Source organism: Mobula hypostoma, chromosome 10, assembly GCF_963921235.1.
Source record: "Mobula hypostoma chromosome 10, sMobHyp1.1, whole genome shotgun sequence".
In the NCBI taxonomy this organism is placed as follows: Eukaryota; Metazoa; Chordata; class Chondrichthyes; order Myliobatiformes; family Myliobatidae; genus Mobula; species Mobula hypostoma.
This window is the reverse complement of record NC_086106.1, coordinates 134133828-134156065: the sequence shown is the minus strand read 5'-3', so window position 1 is coordinate 134156065 and position 22238 is coordinate 134133828. Positions and strand designations below refer to the sequence as shown.

Below are 22238 nucleotides of genomic sequence, written 5' to 3'. Positions count from 1 at the left end.
TTTTACAAACAAACTATCAGTGGTAAATAACTCTCTCTCTCTCTCTCTCTCTCTCTCTCTCTTCAAAAGCACAGTTCATAGGGGTAATTCAGGATCCCATCACACTGGTCTAGTCCTAGCCCAGGGCCTGTGTCTTGTCCAGCGTCGTTTCTTCCCCACTTGCCTTGCTTGCTTGACATTCCTAGTCCTGTTCCTAGTGCTTCAGTGTCTGTGTCTGGCATTCGGGTCCGCTCCCCGCGCCCCCACCCCATGACATAGAATGCCTTACATTACAAGGCCGTATGCCTGGGAAATGCGGAAGAGGAAGGCAAAGAAGAAAATATGTGGACACTGTGAAAGAACTAACAGATCTAAGTGTGCGAGATATCATTGATGCTGCGAGGGATGGTTCGATGTGGAGTGCCATGATCGCCCAAGCGAGTAACGCGCAAGGCACATGAGAAGACTCAGCTGCTGTTTGACTCGGCCATGGACATGACGACCTCCAGGGTGAATCTCACATTTAATATAACCCTACACTGATCTTCGATCCAATGGTCTTATTGTCAGCTACGTTACTGCACAACAGAGTGGGTACATGGTCAAGAACAAGTTACCCCAGTGACCAAACAAGGGATATAAACGAACAGAGGTGGCGTTGCAGTGCCTTGGAGCAACGCCGTATGCACACTGGTCCTGCAGCCCAACCAGCCTATGCCGACCACGGTGTCCACCCAGCTCGTCCAAATAACATATATTTGAACAGAAGAGGATAAAGATCTTCACAAAAAATGAGAAGAAGAACAGGGAGATGTTCGAAAGTTCCAGTGGCCCATCCTTCCGTACCCCTCCCATCCATGTACCTATCCAAATTTCTCTTATATGTTGAAATCGAACCTTCATCCACCACTTGTGCTGGTAGCTCGTTCCACACTCTGCGTGAAGAAGTTCCCCCTCAAGTTTCCCTTTAACATTTAACCTTTCGCCCTTAACACGTATCGTCTAGTTTTAGTCTTACCCAACCTCAGTGGAAAATCTTGCTCGGTGGGAAACCCTCTCTGTGCCCCTCATAATTTTGTATACCTCTATCAAATCTCCCCTCATTCTCCTACACTCCAGGAATAAGTCCCAACCTATTCAACCTTTCCCTAGAACTCAGGTCCTCAAGACCTGGCAACATCCTTGTAAATTTTCTCTGTACTCTTTCAATCTCATTGATATCTTTCCTGTAGGTAGCTGACTAGAACTGCACACAGTAATTCAAATTAGGCCTCGCCAACATCTTATGCAGCTTCAACATTACACCCCAACATCTGTACTCAGTACTTTGATTTATGAAGGCATTAAATGTTAACTGTTTCTTTTCACAAAGATATCTATGAAACATTTATTGATTTTAACTAGCAGAGATGGAATATTTCTATTCTCAATCAAGAGCAAATGCTACAATATTTTCATCATTTCATGGACCACCAGATAACATTTCTGTTAGATTGCCCAGACAATTTAGATCACGCATTTAACTGAGTTTACAGTGTTTTAGCAAAAACGCTGGTCTTTAATATATCTTTCATCGTACTCGATCAAGGCAAGTCCCTGCATTGGACTTCCAACCAATAAATCTGGAGAACATTTATGATACCAGCCGGCCTGGACCATCACACTGGTCAGCGGTTCAGTGACTTCAGTTACGAGCACACTTGCCACTTCTGTTGTTTAGAATTCTTTCTACAGATTGTTTACCGACTGAAGCGGAGCAGAGACTCTGTCTAATTCTCCTAAGGTGGGGTCATAAACTGTGAGTTTCTGCGGCAAGATAAAGTTACAAAGATTCGAGATTCAAGATCCTTTAATGTCATTCCCAGTAGAGAAGTGTAAAGGATCCGTCTCCGATGCTGCGCAAAAAAACACACAATAAGGTAAAGAACAGAACAATAAAAACATCATAAATGAGACATGAGACAGCTATCTCAGTAAACTAGCTCTATTCAAGGAGAATCGACGTATCGAGAAACGCAAGAGATGTAATGTTGCAAAGGGGGGAGGAAATAGTTGAGAGAGGAAATGCGGATTATGAAAGATGACAAACAATAAGATGGCCTTTCTGTGCAAAAGTTGTGGTGATGGCGGGTACCCCACCCCACCCTGTGCAGTCAGTAACTGGGGAAAACTAACCAAGCACGTTTAAAGGGGATGGATCGATTTTGCTGTTACCAACTAGTCCCCGGACTCGACACAGCCGATGCATATTTTCCAGGAAGTGCGGGGTTCTAAGAAATGCTGTATAATTTATTTAGTTTCCTGAAAGGTGTGAGATGACAGAAGGTTGAATGTTGCGCCCAGGCAGCTCCAGTATGAGGGAAGGGAGAGCGCCGACACTGTCTGCTCTGGTCGACAACGTGAATGAAGCGGGGAGCATGCCGACGCAAGGAATTCGCTGCGAGCATCAGCCTTCGGTGTCCGTCCGAGTAGTCCTCTACATGGTCACCTTGTTAGTGGCGGCACACATGATTACCAGCACAATGCTTTACGCTTATCTCTCCATCAAATTCGACAAGGTAAGGCTGCTCCGTTACTGATTATTTAAGATATTGACACTATAGGATGTAGGAGCAGAAATGGGTTTAAACGAATCCTAACCTTAAAATGCTTCGTGTTTAGTAAGTTTGCAAGCTCAAGTTGAAACGGATAACTCGGTAAAGTGTACAGGATGGTGCAGTTTTCAGGGCGCTAAGTCCGGAGGTACAAAGTGCATTTGAAACCGCCTGTCTCAAAATTAAACGCAAAATACTTAGAAGACCCGGGGTGTGTGTGTGTATATGTTGTAAAAACCCGGGCTGTGTGTATAACTGTGCTGTGTATAGACCCGGTCTATGTGTGTACCTGAGCTATGTATAGACCCGGTCTGTGTGTATAACTGTGCTGTGTATAGCCTGGGCTGTATGTATAACTGTACTGTGTATAGCCCGGGCTGTATGTATAACTGTGCTGTGTATAGATACGAGCTGTGTGTGTACCTGTGGTGTGTATAGACCCAGGCTGTGTGTGTACCTGTGGTGTGTATGGACCCGGGCTGTGTGTGTACCTGTGGTGTGCACAGACCCGGGCTGTGTGTGTACCTGTGGTGTGTATAGACCCGGGCTGTGTGTGTACCTGTGGTGTGTATAGACCCGGTCTATGTGTGTACCTGTGCTATGTATAGACCCAGGCTGTGCGTGTACCTGTGGTGTGTATAGACCCAGGCTCTGTGTGTACCTGTGGTGTGTATAGACCCGGGCTCTGTGTGTACCTGTGGTGTGTATAGACCCGGGCTCTGTATGTACCTGTATGTGTATAGACCCAGGCTGTGCGTGTACCTGTGTTGATTGTAGACTCAGGCTGTTTGTATCCATGGGCTGTGTATAGACCATAGGACATAGAAGCAGAATTAGGCCATTTGGCCCATCCTGTCTGCTCTGCCATTTCGTCATGCATGATCCAATTTTCCTCTCAGCCTCAGTCTCCTGCCTTTTCCCCATATCCCTCGTGCCCTGACTGATCAAAAATCTATAAGCATCTGCTTTAAATAGACATAAAGACTTGGCCTCCACAGCTGCCTGTGGCAAAGAATTCCAAAGGTTCACCACTCTCTGGCTAAATTCATTCTTCCTCCCCTCCGTTCTAAACGGACGCCCCTCTATTCTGAGGCCTTGTTCTCTGATCCCAACACAGGAAACGTCCTCTCCACATCGACTCTCTCAAGGATGTTCACCATTCGATCGGTTTCAATGAGGTCAACCAGACTCTTCTAAATTCTAGTGAATACAGGGACAGAGCCATCGAACGCTTTTCATATGACAGGCCTTAGACACAGGTTATGTTTGTACCTGTGCTGTGTATAGACCCGGGCTGTGTGTGTACCTGTGGTGTGTATAGACCCGGGCTGTGTGTGTACCTGTGGTGTGTATAGACCCGGGCTATGTGTGTACCTGTGGTGTGTATAGACCCGGGCTGTGTGTGTACCTGTGGTGGGTATAGACCCGGGCTGTGTGTGTACCTGTGGTGTGTATAGACCCGGGCTGTGTGTGTACCTGTGGTGTGTATAGACCCGGGCTGTGTGTGTACCTGTGGTGTGTATAGATCCGGGCTGTGTGTGTACCTGTGGTGTGTATAGACCCGGGCTGTGTGTGTACCTGTGGTGTGTATAGACCAAGGCTGTTTGTCTGTACCTGGACTGTTAGTAAACTAGGGCTTAGTCTCCACACTTGTTCAGTGTATATTTTTGAGGACTGGCTGTTCACCTGTTGTGTACCAAACCGATACTCTTTCTGCGCCGTTAAGCTAATTTGGGACGATTAATTAACACCCTGGCAGAACAACACATATAGGTGATGGGGGAGGGGAACCCAGCGGGTCAGGCGGCATCTGAAGAGGCAGAGGGACGGGAGACTTCTTGGCTCGGTCCTGATGCAGTGGCCCGACGTGAACCTCTCCACTGCCCCGCCCCCTCCCCGCCCTCCGCCCACCACAGACTCTGTCCGTCCCGCCGAGTTCTCCAGCAGACTTACGTGTTGCTCCGGATTCCACATCTGCCGTCCCCTCTTCTCCCGCGATGTCACTGAAATGTGGTAAACCGGTTCTGCTCGCAACAAGCTATTCGGCCCAATGGCTCCACGTCGACCAGTGCGTATCTTCCGTACAAAAACCCAGAACACAGAGCAGTACAGCGCAGGAACAGATCCTTTAAATTACTAATCTAATGGCCGAAGAGAAATCTGATAGAGGTTTGCAAGATTATGATATGCATAGATTGAGTGAACAGAGAATATCTGTTTCCGAGGATTGCGATGTCTAATAGCGGAGGGCATGCATTGAAGGTGAGGGGGTAGGTTCGAGGGGGATGTGAGGGGTAAGTTTTCACTCAGAGTGGTGGACGGCTGGAATTCGCTGCCTGGTGTGGTGGTAGAGGCTTTTAAGCGATGTTTGGATGTAAGGAAGATGGGGCGATATCGACATGGATGTTTGGGTGTTTTAGTTCGCTTTTTAGCGGATTCGGCAAAGCATTGTGGGCCGAATGGCCTGTTCTTGTGGTGTACTTTTCTAAGTTCTGTGGCTAATTTAACTAATCTTTTCTACCTACATAATGCCCATGCCTTCCCACTTCCTTCACATTCATGTCCCTATCTAAAGGTCTCATCAAAGTCCCTAATCGATCTGCCTTTACCACCACATTCCAGGCAGCGCGTTTCAGGCACTCAATAAATAGCCTTTATGTAAAAAACACTTATCCCTCAAATCCCCCTTGAAACAATCCCATCTCACCTTAAATGCACGTTCTGTGATATTACTCATTTTAACCCCAGGAACAAGAAAAGATCTAGCCATTCATGCGATTATAGAGTCACCAAAGAGCTGTGTGGATAGAAACACTGTTTCTTGGTGAATCTTTACCTGTCTGTGTTCTCCGTTCTCCAGGTGGAAAAAGACTCGGAATTTCGGCTCCCCGGACACACGGCGGAACGAGCAAATCAAAGCCTGGCCGACGCCGAGCAATTTCTGCAGAGCATTCAGCAGGTGGGGGTCTTGTCCCGGTGGGGAGGGGCAGGATGCAGTTTGCCTCAGTACTCTCACACTCTGCGCGATCTTTGTTCTCGCCACGATAGACCACGGTGACCCACAGTAACATCGCACATTCGAGTTTTAATATCACTGGCAGATTTGGTAAACGGCGCTGTTTTGTGACAGCCGTGCAGTGCAAGGCATTAACATTATGCTAAAATATTACTATAAGTTACTCAAATAAATGGCGCAAGTGAGGAATGATGAAGGGTTCAGAAATCTGATGACGGAGGGGAAGAAACGTTGAATGTGAGTCTTCAGGCACCCTCTTTGATATATATATAGCAATGAGAAGTGTGCATATCCTGGATACAGGTCCTCAGCGAGAGGTGCTGCCTTGTGTGGCGTCTCCTGTTGGAGATGTTCTGGCTGGTGGGGAGTGTTGTGTCAGTGACTGGGCTGACAGCCTGCAGCCGCTTGTGTCGGAGTCTCCGCTCCGGATGGTGCTGCTGCTGGTTAGAATGCTCTCCACCGTACACCCGCGGAAACTGCGAGTGTCCTTGATGACAGACCAAACCTCTTCCAGCTTCCAATAGAACATAGCCGCTGTCATGCCTTCTTTGTAACTGCGTCAGTATGTCGGGCCCAGGGCAGATCCTCCGAGATGCTGACACCCAGGAACTTGAAGCTGTTCGCTCTTTCCACCGCACAGCCGTCGAAGAGGACCGGTGTGTGAAACCCCGTGAACGAGCCATTTCCTGCTTTTCGGGGAGAGCTCAATCGGGACTCCCGGGGCGAGAAGCAGTGGAACGGTGGGGTGGCGGAGCAATTCTCGGGGGCCGAGGAAGGATAGGAGCCCTGGGGCTGGAGACCGCAGACATTGCCCAGGAAGCAGTGAGTGGTTCCGAACAAGACTGAAGGGATACAGCGCGGCTGGTCCTGTCTTGACGCTTTGGCTGTGGGGTACATTTGTGCGTTAGCGGCGGGGTTGGAGATGCTGTAGAAGGGTATGAAGAATTGCAGGCGGATTTTATTCAGCTGAGTATATAGGCTGAGGGCTGGCAAATGGCTTTCAATCCAGGTAAATGGGAGGTTCTGCTTTCGAGACATCATTCCAGGGTCGGATTCGCACAGTGATCGGTGGATCCCCGGGGAGTGCTCTCGAACAGAGGGAGGGAGAGTGCACGTTCACATGTCGCTGAGGGTGGCGTCTCAGGTAGATTAAGTGGTGAAGAAGGCGTTTGGCACGCTGACCTACATCACTCAGGGTACTAAGTACAGCAGTTACAAGGAAAGTCTATGTAGATTAGCAATTTATTCTCTGGAATGTCAGAAATGGAGCAGTGAGCTGAAATAGAGGTGAGTGATAGAGGGGTGAGTGATAGAGGGGTGAGTGTGATGGAGGGGTGAGTGATAGAGGGGTGAGTGTGATGGAGGGGTGAGTGATAGAGGGGTGAGTGATAGAGGGGTGAGTGATAGGGGGTGAGTGATAGAGGGGTGAGTGATAGAGGGGTGAGTGATAGAGAGGTGAGTGATAGAGAGGTGAGTGATGGAAGGGTGAGTGATAGAGGGGTGAGTGATGGAGGGGTGAGTGATAGGGGGTGAGTGATAGAGGGGTGAGTGATAGGGGGTGAGTGATAGAGGGGTGAGTGATAGAGAGGTGAGTGATGGTGGGGGGTGAGTGATGGAGGGGTAAGTGATAGAGGGGTGAGTGATGGGGGGTGAGTGATAGAGGGGTGAGTGATAGAGAGGTGAGTGATGGGGGGTGAGTGATGGGGGTGAGTGATGGAGGGGTAAGTGATAGAGGGGTGAGTGATAGAGAAGTGAGTGATAGAGTGATGGGGGGTGAGTGATAGAGGGGTGAGTGATAGAGGGGTGAGTGATAGGGGGGTGAGTGATGGGGTGAGGGATGGAGGGGTGAGTGATAGAGGGGTGAGTGATAGGGGGGTGAGTGATAGAGGGGTGAGTGATAGAGGGGTGAGTGATAGAGAAGTGAGTGATAGAGTGATGGGGTGAGTGATAGAGGGGTGAGTGATAGGGGGTGAGTGATGGAGGGGTGAGTGATGGAGGGGTGAGTGATAGAGGGGTGAGTGATAGAGGGGTGAGTGATAGAGGGATGAGTGATGGAGGGGTGAGTGATGGAGGGGTGAGTGATAGAGGGGTGAGTGATAGAGGGGTGAGTGATAGAGAAGTGAGTGATAGAGTGATGGGGGTGAGTGATAGAGGGGTGAGTGATAGAGGGGTGAGTGATAGGGGAGTGAGTGATAGAGGGGTGAGTGATAGGGGGTGAGTGATGGAGGGGTGAGTGATAGAGGGGTCAGTGATAGAGAGGTGAGTGATGGTGGGGGGTGAGTGATGGGGGTGAGTGATGGAGGGGTAAGTGATAGAGGGGTGAGTGATAGAGGGGTGAGTGATAGAGGGGTGAGTGATAGAGGGGTGAGTGATAGGGGGTGAGTGATGGAGGGGTGAGTGATAGAGGGGTGAGTGATAGAGGGGTGAGTGATAGAGGGATGAGTGATGGAGGGGTGAGTGATGGAGGGGTGAGTGATAGAGGGGTGAGTGATAGAGGGGTGAATGATAGAGAGGTGAGTGATGGGGGTGAGTGATGGAGGGGTGAGTGATAGAGGGGTGAGTGATAGAGAAGTGAGTGATAGAGTGATGGGGGTGAGTGATAGAGGGGTGAGTGATAGGGGGTGAGTGATGGAGGGGTGAGTGATGGAGGGGTGAGTGATAGAGGGGTGAGTGATAGAGGGGTGAGTGATAGAGGGATGAGTGATGGAGGGGTGAGTGATGGAGGGGTGAGTGATAGAGGGGTGAGTGATAGAGGGGTGAATGATAGAGAGGTGAGTGATGGGGGTGAGTGATGGGGGTGAGTGATGGAGGGGTAAGTGATAGAGGGGTGAGTGATAGAGAAGTGAGTGATAGAGTGATGGGGGTGAGTGATAGAGGGGTGAGTGATAGAGGGGTGAGTGATAGGGGAGTGAGTGATAGAGGGGTGAGTGATAGGGGGTGAGTGATGGAGGGGTGAGTGATAGAGGGGTGAGTGATAGAGGGGTGAGTGATAGAGAGGTGAGTGATGGTGGGGGGTGAGTGATGGGGGTGAGTGATGGAGGGGTAAGTGATAGAGGGGTGAGTGATAGAGGGGTGAGTGATAGAGAGGTGAGTGATGGGGTGAGTGATGGAGGGGTAAGTGATAGGGGGTGAGTGATAGAGGGGTGAGTGATAGGGGGTGAGTGATAGAGGGGTGAGTGATAGAGGGGTGAGTGATAGGGGGGTGAGTGATAGAGGGGTGAGTGATAGGGGGTGAGTGATGGAGGGGTGAGTGATAGAGGGGTGAGTGATGGAGGGGTGAGTGATAGAGGGGTGAGTGATGGGGGTGATGGAGGGGTGAGTGATAGAGGGGTGAGTGATAGGGGGTGAGTGATGGAGGGGTGAGTGATAGAGGGGTGAGTGAGAGAGGTGAGTGATAGGGAGTGAGTGATGGGGGTGAGTGATGGAGGGGTGAGTGATGGTGGTGAGTGATGGAGGGGTGAGTGATAGAGAGGTGAGTGATGGGGGTGAGTGATGGGGGTGAGTGATGGAGGGGTAAGTGATAGAGGGGTGAGTGATAGAGAAGTGAGTGATAGAGTGATGGGGGTGAGTGATAGAGGGGTGAGTGATAGAGGGGTGAGTGATAGGGGAGTGAGTGATAGAGGGGTGAGTGATAGGGGGTGAGTGATGGAGGGGTGAGTGATGGAGGGGTGAGTGATAGAGGGGTGAGTGAGAGAGGTGAGTGATAGGGAGTGAGTGATGGGGGTGAGTGATGGAGGGGTGAGTGATGGTGGTGAGTGATGGAGGGGTGAGTGATAGAGAGGTGAGTGATAGAGGGGTGAGTGATAGAGGGGTGAGTGATAGAGAGGTGAATGATAGAGGGGTGAGTGATGCAAGGGTGAGTGATAGAGGGGTGAGTGATAGAGGGGTGAGCTGATAGAGGGGTATAAAATCATGAGGAGCATAGACAGGGTGAATACACATAGTCTTTCTCCCTGGGAGGGGCTGCTAAAAACAAGATGCCATAGGTTAAAGATCAGATGTGAGAGATTTATTATGAACATCAGAGTACCTACTTCATGCAGAAGGTGGCATGTACTTGGAACGAGCTGCCAGAGGTAGTGGTCGAGGTGGAGAGGGGTAAACATGAGCTCCATTTAAAAGCATCTCAATAAGTACATGGACTGGAGAGGTTTAGAGGCCAGTGGGCCAAACGTGGGCAGGTGGTACTTGCTCACTAGGCAGCACAGCACGGACGAGGTGGGAAAGGACAGTAAAATAATGGGGAGGAGCATCATGGGTTGACATGAGACGCTGACCGTGTGCCTCTTTTTCCAGTACCTTCAGCACAGAGCCAAGGATCATACGGGCAAAGTGTCAGACGGTGGTGTCTTCGGTGCACAGAAAGGTAGGTGGGAAGGACGGGGGCTGCCTCTACAAAGACTCAGTCATGACCCAAGGTTCCCCAAGACCTCCTGCAAAGTAGTGCTGGAATAATCAGGGCTCGTAGCTTTCTTGTGTGGGCCTTAGGGTATGGGCATGGTAGTGAATGAACTTGGGGGCCCTGGTCATAGAACTACAGATTCATTTCTCTAACTTCCAGTAACTTCCCTTCCCTTTCTCACTTCTTCCTCTCTTTCCTCCTCACGCCTATCAGCTCCTTCTGGTGCCCCTCTTGCTTACTTTCTCCCATGGTCCACTCACCTCTCCTGTCAGATTCCTTCTTGTCCAGCCCTTCTCCTTTCCCATCTATCATCTCCCAGATCCTCACTTCATCCCCCCCTCCCCTATCCACCCACCTTCCCCCTCACCCAGTCTCCCATACCATCTGCCAACTTTTACTCCTTCCCTCTGCCCTCCCCCTCACATTGTTATTCTGGCTTCCTCCCCCCTTTTTTTCCAGCCCTGATGAAAGGTCTTGACCCAGAACTTCAACTGTTTCTAAAAACGCAAACACGAGAAAATCTGTAGATGCTGGAATTTCAAGCAACACACATCAAAGTTGCTGGTGAACACAGCAGGCCAGGCAGCATCTCTAGGAAGAGGTACAGTCGACGGTTCGGGCCGAGACCCTCTGTCAGGACTAACTGAAAAAAGAGCTAGTGAGAGATATCTCCAATAGGGAGCTATACTGCTTTCTTTTGGGGCCCTACTGTTTATCAGTACTCTGTCACCGAACAGAAACAGGCCCTTCAACCCATCTAGTCTGTGCTGAACTATTAATCTGACTAGTCCCATTGACTTGCACCCCTCCCATCTATCCACCTATCTAAACTTCTCTTAAATGTTGTAATCAAACCCACATGCACCACCTCCATCAGTTTGTTTCACACTCTCAGCACCCCTGAGTGAGGAAATTCCCCCTCATGTTCCCCTTAAACATTTCACCTTTCACTCTTAACCCATTACTTTACCCTCAGTGGAAAAAGCCTGCTTGCATTTACCCTATCTATACCTCTCATAATTATATATACCTCCATCAAATCTCCCTCATTCTCCCAAACTCCAGGGAATAAAATGCTAACCAATTCAGCCTTTCCCCTAAAACTCAGGTCCTTGAGTCCCAGAAACATCCTTGTCAATTTTGTACTCTGTCTTTCAATCTAATGGATATCTTTCATGTAGGTAGATGACCAAACTACACACAGTATTCCAAATTATGCCCCACCAACATATTAAGCAACTTTAACATATCTATAAATTACAGTAAAAAATATTTTTTTAAAACTTAAATTTAAAAAGAAAGCAAAAAAAAAAAAGAAATGAGATAAAATATTGGAGTAGTAATTGTCCATTCAGAAATCTGGAGGGGAGGAAGCTGTTTTTGAAATGTTGAGTGTGTCTTGAGACTCCTGGAACTTGTGATGGTACCTATGTGAAAAGGGCTTGTCCTGGTGATAGGGGTCCTTAATAATGGATACCACGTTTCGGAAGCATCACCATTACTTCCATGGGCTTGCTGAAGAGAGAGGCAGCAAGGGAACGAGACACCCCCATGGTTAACGTCCGCTTGTCACTGCAGACTAAGGCATGTCGTTTCCTGCCAGCCTCCTCTTCAGTTCGCTGGTTTCACACCCACTAGTGGCTGGTTTCCGCTGTTAATGATGTGGACTGTGAGGGTCACCAAACAGCGATGGTTCACGGCTATGGAAATGCGCAATATTTATGGCAACAGAAACTGTCAGGCCCGCCCCCGCTAACACGTCCCAGTCTGCGCATGCAGGCACCTCCCAGCCTCCGGCCAGCCAATAGGATTCACCTGCACTTCACTCCAGGCTCATCACCTGCAGCCTGTTCTACACCAGCTTATTTCCATGTCCTTGCTCACTCAGCCAACCAGCTGGCCTCAACCAGTTGCTTCTAGCTTTCACTCTCTTTGCCTGTTGTGTTTAGTTTCTGTTCTCTCTTGTTATGTAGCCCCTTGTGGCTTGTTACTTTGTGGTCTATTAGTAAAGACTGTTCACTGCTGAATCATCTCCACTGTTCTACTTTTGGGTCCAATCTCCTCTACATTTCCTGGCAGCTGTCAGAATAAATGGCCGAGGCAGGTATAATTACAACATTCAAAAGGCACTTGGGCAGGTACAGGGATAGGAAGGGACTGGAGGGACTTGGACAGGTACAGGGATAGGAAGGGACTGGAGGGACTTGGACAGGTTCAGGGATAGGAAAGGACTGGAGGGACTTGGACAGGTTCAGGGATAGGAAGGGACTGGAGGGACTTGGACAGGTACAGGGATAGGAAGGGACTGGAGGGACTTGGACAGGTTCAGGGATAGGAAGGGATTCTGGAGGGACTTGGACAGGTTCAGGGATAGGAAGGGATTCTGGAGGGACTTGGACAGGTACAGGGATAGGAAGGGACTGGAGGGACTTGGACAGGTTCAGGGATAGGAAGGGACTGGAGGGACTTGGACAGGTACAGGGATAGGAAGGGACTGGAGGGACTTGGACAGGTTCAGGGATAGGAAGGGACTGGAGGGACTTGGACAGGTTCAGGGATAGAAAGGGATTCTGGAGGGACTTGGACAGGTTCAGGGATAGGAAGGGATTCTGGAGGGACTTGGACAGGTACAGGGATAGGAAGGGACTGGAGGGACTTGGACAGGTTCAGGGATAGGAAAGGACTGGAGGGACTTGGACAGGTTCAGGGATAGGAAGGGATTCTGGAGGGACTTGGACAGGTACAGGGATAGGAAGGGACTGGAGGGACTTGGACAGGTACAGGGATAGGAAGGGATTCTGGAGGGACTTGGACAGGTACAGGGATAGGAAGGGACTGGAGGGACTTGGACAGGTACAGGGATAGGAAGGGACTGGAGGGACTTGGACAGGTACAGGGATAGGAAGGGACTGGAGGGACTTGGACAGGTTCAGGGATAGGAAAGGACTGGAGGGACTTGGACAGGTTCAGGGATAGGAAGGGACTGGAGGGACTTGGACAGGTTCAGGGATAGGAAGGGATTCTGGAGGGACTTCAACAGGTTCAGGGATAGGAAGGGATTCTGGAGGGACTTGGATGGGTACAGGGATAGAAAGGGACTCTGAAGGAATGGAAAGGACAGGGATGGTAAATTTGCTGATGACACAAAGGGTGGTGTTGTGGATAATCTAGAGGATTGTCAGAGGTTTCAGCGGGACATCGATAGGATGCAAAATGGGCTGAGAAGTGGCAGATGGAGTTCAACCCAGATAAGTGTGAGGTGGTTCATTTTGGTAGGTCAAATATGATGGCAGAATATAGTATTAATGGTAAGACTCTTGGCAGTGTGGAGGATCAGAGGAATCTTGGGGTCCGTGTCCATAGGACACTCAAAGCTGCTGTGCAGGTTGACTCTATGGTTAAGAAGGCATACGGTGTATTGGCCTTCATCAACCGTGGGATTGAGTTCAAGAGTCAAGAGGTAATGTTGCAGCTATATAGGACCCTGGTCAGACCCCACTTGGAGTACTGTGCTGAATTCTGGATGCCTCACTACAGGAAGGATGTGGAAACTATAGAAAGGGTGCAAAGGAGATTTACAAGGATGTTGCCTGGATTGGGGAGCATGTCTTATGAGAATAGGTTGAGTGAACTTGGCCTTTTTTCCTTGGAGCAATGGAGGATGAGACATGACCTGATAGAGGTGTATAAGATGATGAGAGGCATTGATCGTGTGGATAGTCAGAGGCTTTTTCCCAGGGCTGAAATGGCTAACACGAGAGGACACAGTTTTAAGGTGCTTGGAAGTAGGTACAGAGGAGATGTCAGGGGTAAGTTTTTTATGCAGAGAGTGGTGAGTGCGTGGAATGGGCTGCTGGTGATGATGGTGGAGGTGGATATAATAGGGTCTTTTAAGAGACTCCTGGATAGCTACATGGATCTTAGAAAAATAGAGAGCTACTGGTAACCCTAGCTAATTTCTAAAGTAAGTATGTGTTCGGCACAGCATTGTAGGCTGAAGGGCCTGTATTGTGCTGTAGGTTTTCTATGTTTCTATGGATAGGAAGGGACTGGAGGGACTTGGATGGGTAGAAGGATAGGAAGGGACTTTGGAAGAACTTGGGCCAAATGTGAAATGTGAAGAACAGCTTGAATGATCACCACACAAAATGCTGGAGGAACTCAAAGTCTGACAGCATGTATGGAGGGAAATAAACAGCCAACATCTTGAGCCAAGGCCCTTCATCGAGACTGGGAAGGAAGAGGGGAGATAGCCAGTATAAAAAGTGGGGAATGGGTGGAGGAAATTGCATGGGCATTTTGAGTGGCATGAGTCAGTTGGCCAAAGGGCCAATTCCTGTGCTTCAGTCACTCTGAATGTGAATCAGTCACTCTGTGAATGTGAATCAGTCACTCTGTGGATGTGTTTCAGTCACTCTGTGAATGTGAATCAGTCACTCTGTGAATGTGAATCAATCACTCTGTGGATGTGTTTCAGTCACTCTGTGAATGTGAATCAGTCACTCTGTGGATGTGAATCAGTCACTCTGAATGTGCTGTGTCACTCTGTGGTCTAGAGACTGTGACTTCAGTCACCTCACTCTGGAGTCAGGTGATGCTATTACTTGTGCACAATCTGCAGCAGGAGCCTTGCTGGCTCTAATGAGACCCAAATGCAGTGGGCAAGGAACAGAAAAGGGATGCCTGGGATAATCATCAGTCCTCAGGCGGGTTATCTTTGTTGTGTGTGGAATCTGTCTGTGCACCAGCAAGTCACTTCCTTTCTAACCTTGTACATCAGGAGTAACATGATGTGCTGTGGGGATCAGTTCTGGGATCTTTGTGTTTGTGATATATGCATGACTTGGCCAAAGTGCTGGTGACTAATTTAGCAAGTTTGCAGGAGACACAACAATGAACAAGAGTTGTGGATAACGAGGACAGAGGGTCCAATGATTCTGTATGATATAGATCTGTTGGGAATGTGGGCAGAGTTACTGTAAATGGAGTTTAATCCTGGCAAGTGTGAGGTGTTACTCTCTGTGAGGTCAAATGCAAAGGGGAAAGTGTACAGTTAATGTCAGGATGTTTGGGAGTACTGATATACAGAGGGATCTTAGCTCCCTGAAAGTGATAACACAAGCAGATAGGCTGGTTGGAGCACTGAGTACAAAATACTTGTTACAGTTGTATAAAACTTTGTTCAGGTCACACTTGGAATACTGTGTGCAGTTCTGGTTGCTACCTTACCGTAAGGAGGCAGAGGCTTTAAAGAGGGCACAGATGAGATTCATCAGGATGCTAGATCAGAGTGTCAGCTATAAGGAGAGGCTGGACAAAATCAGGTTGCTTTCTCTGCAGTGGTGGAGGCTGAGGAGAAGCCTAATAGGTGTTTATAAACTTCAGACAAGGATAGAGTACTAGAGACACAGTTGAAATGGCAAATACGAGAGGGCATTGCTTAAACTGGTATTGTGGTCGGTGCAGATATGGTGGGCCAGATTCTATGTTCGTGTGTTCATTCTTATCTCCTCTGTTGTACAGGTGACCACCCAGGGGGACGCAGAGTCACCACCCCGCAGCGTACCGCCGCTCATCTCATCGGCATCTCACCAGGGGAAAGTCCGCCAGGTAGGTGAGCAGCCCCTGATGGGGGCCGGGCACCCACACCGGAAAAAGTCAGCGCGATTAGTTAGACCAGAGCACTCAGGGAACCCAGCTGACCACAGGCAGAACGTGTAGACTCCAGAGAGACAGCCTGGGAGATGGGGATCGGACCTATGTCTGGGGCTTGGGGAAACCGAGCAACTCCACCGGCAGTGCCCCAGGTTATATCTACATGTCACACACCACTTGTTGGGCTCCCGGCTCTCTATATCGCTGTGTGACTCCACCTATCCCCTCCACCACCTCCTTCCCCCTCTTGCCCTCCCACTGAATGTTTACCGCTATCTTATATGTGCTATGTTTTGTATGACTTTTATAAATATCCCAAGTCTCTGAGTGACATGTCCTGTAAACTGATGGTGCATGGATGTTTTCGGCAGGAACAAACCCGCAGCAGTCCACAGACGAGCAAAAAATCCTAGGGAAACTCAGCAGTTCAGACAGCATCGAGGGAGCGGAATAAACAGCTGGTGTTTCTGGCCGAGATACCTCACCAGGACTCTGCTAACAGTAAATGCTTTCCTCTGTCACCATGAGCCCTCACCTCAGACACATCCTGAGCAGTATGACTACTCCCATCCCTGTGCCAACCTGCCAGAGCCGCAGGAGGTTGCCATTCTCTGCTGGTACTAGCAAGCGGACACCCGCTCCTGCAAATTGGAAGGGCTGAAGGACAGAGGCTCCTTCCAGTTGTCCCAGTCCAGCTCCCCTACTCAGCCCCGCAGGGTTATCAGAAGAGGTGGGAGTGTAGGGTACCAGTCCCCTCCTCCACAATGGTGGGCTGGCAGTCAGTAGGCACTGGCTCCGACCTGCACTGTCCCCACCCTCTGTGTGTGTGAGGGGAAACAGGCCGACATCACCCAAGCAGCTAAAGGTCATGGAGTTACATAGTGTGAAACCAGGAACTTCGCCCCACTTGTCCATACTGACCAAGCTGACTATATAAGCCAAACCCAATTGCCCACATTTTGCCCATATCCCTCTGAATCTTTCCTGTCCATGTGCCTGTTGGAATGTCTTTCCTCTCCATTTACCTGTCTGAATGTGTTTCCTCTCCATGTACCTGTCGGAATGTGATTCCTCTCCATGTACCTGTCGGAATGTGTTTCCTCTCCATGTACCTGTCTGAATGTCTTTCCTGTACATGTACCTGTCGGAATGTCTTTCCTCTCCATGTACCTGTTGGAATGTCTTTCCTCTCCATGTACCTGTCGGAATGTGTTTCCTCTCCATGTATCTGTCTGAATGTCTTTCCTCTCCATGTACCTGTCGGAATGTGTTTCCTCTCCACGTACCTGTCGGAATGTCTTTCCTCTCCACGTACCTGTCGGAATGTGTTTCCTCTCCACGTACCTGTCGGAATGTGTTTCCTCTCCACGTACCTGTCGGAATGTGTTTCCTCTCCACGTACCTGTCGGAATGTCTTTCCTCTCCACGTACCTGTCGGAATGTGTTTCCTCTCCACGTACCTGTCGGAATGTGTTTCCTCTCCACGTACCTGTCGGAATGTCTTTCCTCTCCACGTACCTGTCCATTGGCAGTTCATTCCACATTTTCACCACCCTCTGAGTGAAGACGTACCCCTCAGGTCATCCTTAAATACTTCACCTTAACCTCTAATTTTTAGCCTCACCCATTCTCAGTGGAAAAAGCCTACTAGCATTTCCCCTATCTGTACCCCTCATAACTTTGTATACCTTTATCAAATCTCTGCTCTTTCTCTGACACTTCAGGGAATGAAGTCCAAACCAATCTTTCCCAGTAACTGAGGTCTTGCAGTCTTGGCAACACCCTTGTAAATCTTCTCCATCAACCTTATTGATATATTTCCTGTAGGTAGGTGACCGGAAGTAATTAGGCCTCGAAAACGTCTTCAACACAACATTCCAACTGCCCTTCTCAATACTCTGATTTATGAAGGCCGACGAGCCAATATCGCTCTTTACGACCCTATTTACCTTGATGATCATATTTTCAGCGTCCTTTCCGTTTCATTGGCTCCTTTCCTTTAGCAGGAGGATCTGAACTATACTCAGTACCTCGGATGTGGCCTTACCAACATCTTGTAACATGACTTCACAATCCCTTCCAGAAATCCAGAGAGCGGAGAATGGATTCATCGCAAGCGCCTGCGATCAGCCGCTTCTGTCTGCGGCTGGTTGGTGCTGCTGATGATTCCTGTAGCTGCTAATCAAAGTCCAGTTTCGTTGCCATTGGATTGGCAAATCACGTTTAACATTCGCGCGTTGTAATGACTCGAGACCACTGGTCCAATCTAAAATTCAAAGGCTCCAAGTACATATATGTCACTATATACGACCCTGAAATTCAGTGTCTTACAGTTACTCACAGTAACTACAAAGGTGCAACAAAAAGCATCATAATAATAATAATAATAAATCTATTAATATCTGGAACGTGAGATGGAGTCTTGGAAGTGAGTCCATAGGTTGTGGGAACATTTCAGTGATGGGGCAAGTGAAGTTGAGTGAAGTTGTTCCCTCTAATAACTGTTCCTGAACCTGGTGATGTGAGTCCTGAGGCTCCTGCACCTTCTTTCTGATGGCAGCTGTGAGAAGAGAGCATGTCGTGGGTGGTGGGGGTCCCTGATGATGGATGCTGCTCTCCTGCGACAGCGCTCCGTATAGATGTTCTCAATGGTGGGGAGGGCTTTACCCGTGATGGACTGGGCCGTATCCACTACTTTTTCCGTTCCGGGGGATCCAGCCTGTCTCGTTCAACCCCTGATTCCGGTGTTTATTGATTTTTGTAGGGACCACTTTTCCGTGTGAGAAAGGGTCTCCGATCAAAAGATGGATGGCTGCAAGTTTCCCCGCGTTTACGCACAACATCAACTACACCAGCGGTAAGCTAGTTATCACCGAGCCTGGTTTTTACTATATCTATTGCCAGGTCAGTTTTCGGCTAACCAGTGGCAAGCCCGACAGAAAATCGAACGTGCCTTTTGTTCAGTACATCTATCTGCAAAGAGACCCGAAACAATCTATAATGCTGATGAAGGCTTCCAAAACACCCATGGATAAAAGCCAATCTTCCAGCTTCAACTCTGTGAACCAGGGCGGAGTCTTTCAGCTGAAGGTGGGAGACCAGCTCTTTGTATCCGTGACCACCACAGATTTGCTCAGTTATGACATCGCCACCTACTTCGGCACTTTTCGGCTTTAGTTCGTTCTCTTTGAGCCCAACCAAGGCAGCCGCCGTCGGCGGCCACCGGACTGCTCACACCACCGGGGCTTCCTGGCACCCTGAGTCGGGCCTTCTACAAGATCCCACCCTTCCACACCCCCGGTGCGAAACGAAATACTCAAAAACGTTCACACTTCCATAATCATCACTCTTATTCTCGATGTGTGACCTCCCACAGCTACACTCGTCTCCGCGTCCCAGTGAAAATCACGCCAGCTCTCTCATCTCCTTTTGTGGATTCTGAAGGACACTGATTACACTTTCAAAACGTTATAGGCCGCCCAATGCCTGGGCTTCGCCGCTACACTGGGCACCGGTCAGTGTCCGGGGCATCAGGTGCTTCTTGCCGAGGGATACAGGAAAACCCATCTCTCCGGGATGTATGTTGCTCCTGGTCCCACCGTTAGCCGACCTTCTCAGCTCCGCGTTTTCCCATTGGCACGTCCTGTGGCAAACAGCCCGAACTTTCCCGAAATCTCCAGGTGTTCCCGTGTCAAAGCAAAGCGATTTGTTCCACGGGATTTGTCATTTGACATGCTGCCTTTTGCAAGGAATGTCTGCAAGAATTGACTGTTGGCGGCTGACATCCGCTGCTCACCAACATGAAGGCGTCCTCCAGCTCGTAAACAGAAAACCACAGCCCTCACCATCATGGCTACAGCGGTTATCGCTGAACTCGTTCCTTCAGCATTTCTCGGAGTAGAATTTTAACAGATCGGGAGTGATGAGAAGGGCGGCCGGAGAAGAGACGAGGCCCACCCTGCGGCACGGGCAGATCACTCTGAGGCCCTCGGAAAAGGACCAGCATTACACATGCAACAAACGAGAAGGAAAATTAAAATGTTTCAGTCGCTGTGTGGATAAAACAGTTTTAAATAGACACGGCTTATTCCATTGTGTTTGTGAAGTGGTTTAACAATTGAAGCGATCTCTTTGATAAGGTGAATCGAAGCAGAGGTTCTCAGGAAGTAGGGCTCTCAGCAGCCGAGCGAGGATTGCTGAAGAGCGCCGTGTTGTTGAAAAGTAATGTTCCGTGTGGACTCACCCCTCACTTTCATCCTATTGATCAGGCAGCCACATGTAACCGCTCTCGCATGCTTCCTGGCTGTTAACCTGCAGGCCACACGGAGCGCTGGGCGCCCAGCAAGCCAGCAACATCGTTAAATGCACAAACTTCAAAATGAATTCATTAGCAAAGTGCACAGAAACAACCCTGAGATTCATTTTCTTGCGGGCATTCAGTAAATACAAAAGTACAATAACGCCCCCCCCCAGCTAAATAATTATAATAAATAAATTAGCAATTAGTATCGAGAAAACAGGATGAAGACTGCTTGAAAGTGAGTCCATAGGTTGTGGAAGCAGTTCAGTGTTGGGGAAAGGGAAATGATCCCCTTTGGTTCAAGAGTCTGATGGTTGAGGAGTAACAACTGTTTCTGAACCCAGTGGTGAGAGTCCTGAGGTTCCTGTACCTCCTTCCTGATGGCAGCAGCAAGAAGAGAGCATGTGCTGGGTGGTGGGGGTCCCTGATGGTGGATGCTGCTCTCCTATGACAAAGCTCCTTGTAGATGTGCTCAAAGGCGGGGTGGGTTCACCCTGTGATGAATTGGACCCTATCCACCCCTTTTGGGAGGCTTTTTCGGTCAAGGGCATTGATGTTCCATACCTGGCTGTTGTGCAGCCAGACAATATACTGTCCGCCACACATCCATAGAAGTTTATCAAAGTTTTAGATAACATGGCGAATCTTCACTGACTTCTAAGAAAGTAGAGGCTCTGTAATTGCACGTAAGACACGCCCTCTAAAATGATAATGCCAAAGAATTTAAAGATGCTGATTTCCTCCTCCCCCCCCCCCCAATTGATCTGCTGCAGACGGGGTTGCCCAAAGCACTATCTGTCCTCTGATGCCCTGTCTGTGGAAAGCGTGTAATCCCTGAAACTTTTACCCTGGGTGTAGGATTGTGAATGTTGGTTTGAAAAAATGCTAAATGGAATTCTTTGTTTTAGGGAATTCTGAAGATGTTTGTATTTTATTTATCATTTTTATTCAGGAAGTGGATCATGAACTAACACGTGGATTTCAAACTGACCTTCGGAGGGAGCCACGTGTTGTTTGTGACTGGTGTTTAATATTATTATTAAGCTATTTATTTCAATAGATTGTTCACATTTTTATTCATTGTTTCACATTGCTCATTTTGTGAATATTTATGCAACAATAGCTACCTTAGTCTTTTGTAAACTTAAATAATAAATAAATATTGTCTTATTTTCTGTGGATGAATATATTTTTTCTTGTGTATTATCAGGGTCAAAATTATTTAAATCTAGCTGTGGCTTATATTTTGGATAGTGTGGATGGGCAGGTACACAACTTTTGCCTGCTTCCCAACTCCATCAGGTGATTATTAGCTCAAAGGGTGGCAGAAATCCACTGATGGAAGTGTCTGCACAGGTTGATCGGGGTGAAGAAGACATGTGGCATGCTAGGCTTTATTTGTCAAGGCATTGCATTCAAAAGTCAGGAAGTTATGTTGCAGCTTTATAAACCTCTTGTTAGGCCGCATCTGCATACCATTCTCTCTCTCCACTACAGGAAGGAGTTTGAGGCTTGGGAGGAGGTGCAGAGGAGGGTTGCCAGGATGCTGCCTGGATTAGAGAGCGTGTATTATGAGGGAAGTTTGAGTGAGCTGGGGCCTTTTCTCTTTGGAGTGACGGAGGGTGAGGTGACGTGATGGAGGTGTACGTGATGATAAGAGGCATGTTTCAAGTGGACAGCCAGAGACTTCTCCCAGGGTGGAAACGGCTAATATGAGAAGGTATAATTTTAAGGTAATTAGAGGAAAGTTTTGGGAGGAAGTCAAAGGTAAGTTTTTTAACACCATGGTGGGTGCGTGGAACACACTTCTCGAGGTGGTGATAGAGGCAGATACATTAGGGGCATTTAAGAGACTCAGAAAGGCACATGGATCATGGAAAATAGAGTGTTATGTGGTAGGGAAGGGCTATATTAATCTTAGCGTAGGTTAAATGGTCAGTACAACTGCATGGCTGGAAGGCCGATGTTGTTCCGTACTCTTTAATTCTCCATGTTCTGAGCCTGAACTAGTCCACTGGTGCTGCTCCTGACATTAGCTGGCTTGCCCTCTGCTCTTCCCATGTGTGCCTGGTATGCTACTCACAGTAATCACTGGGGCATCTCAGTCTCACCACTCAGCAGCTTCCATGTACCGCCTGGCAGCTGAGCAGCTACTGATGGCTTTGATTATCCCTCTCAATCACAGAAGACCTATAAAGTTTGTTGGATAAACCATTAAACACTGTAACTTGAAATGGAGAGCAACAACAAATGGTATATTCTGCAGTGAATTACAGAAGTCACTTACACTGG

General features: G+C 48.6%; 1 protein-coding gene across 1 annotated transcript; it reads left to right on the top strand.

The window, feature by feature from the left end:
* Window positions 1–2222: 2222 nt before the first annotated feature.
* On the top strand, window positions 2223–21082 carry LOC134353432 (CD40 ligand-like). Its single transcript, XM_063061465.1, has 5 exons — window positions 2223–2537; window positions 5434–5532; window positions 9886–9955; window positions 15515–15601; window positions 18411–21082. Exons 1-5 carry the CDS (start codon window positions 2310–2312, stop codon window positions 18821–18823), a joined length of 897 nt encoding a protein of 298 aa, XP_062917535.1. The 5' UTR covers window positions 2223–2309; the 3' UTR covers window positions 18824–21082.
* The last annotated feature ends 1156 nt before the right edge of the window (window positions 21083–22238 follow it).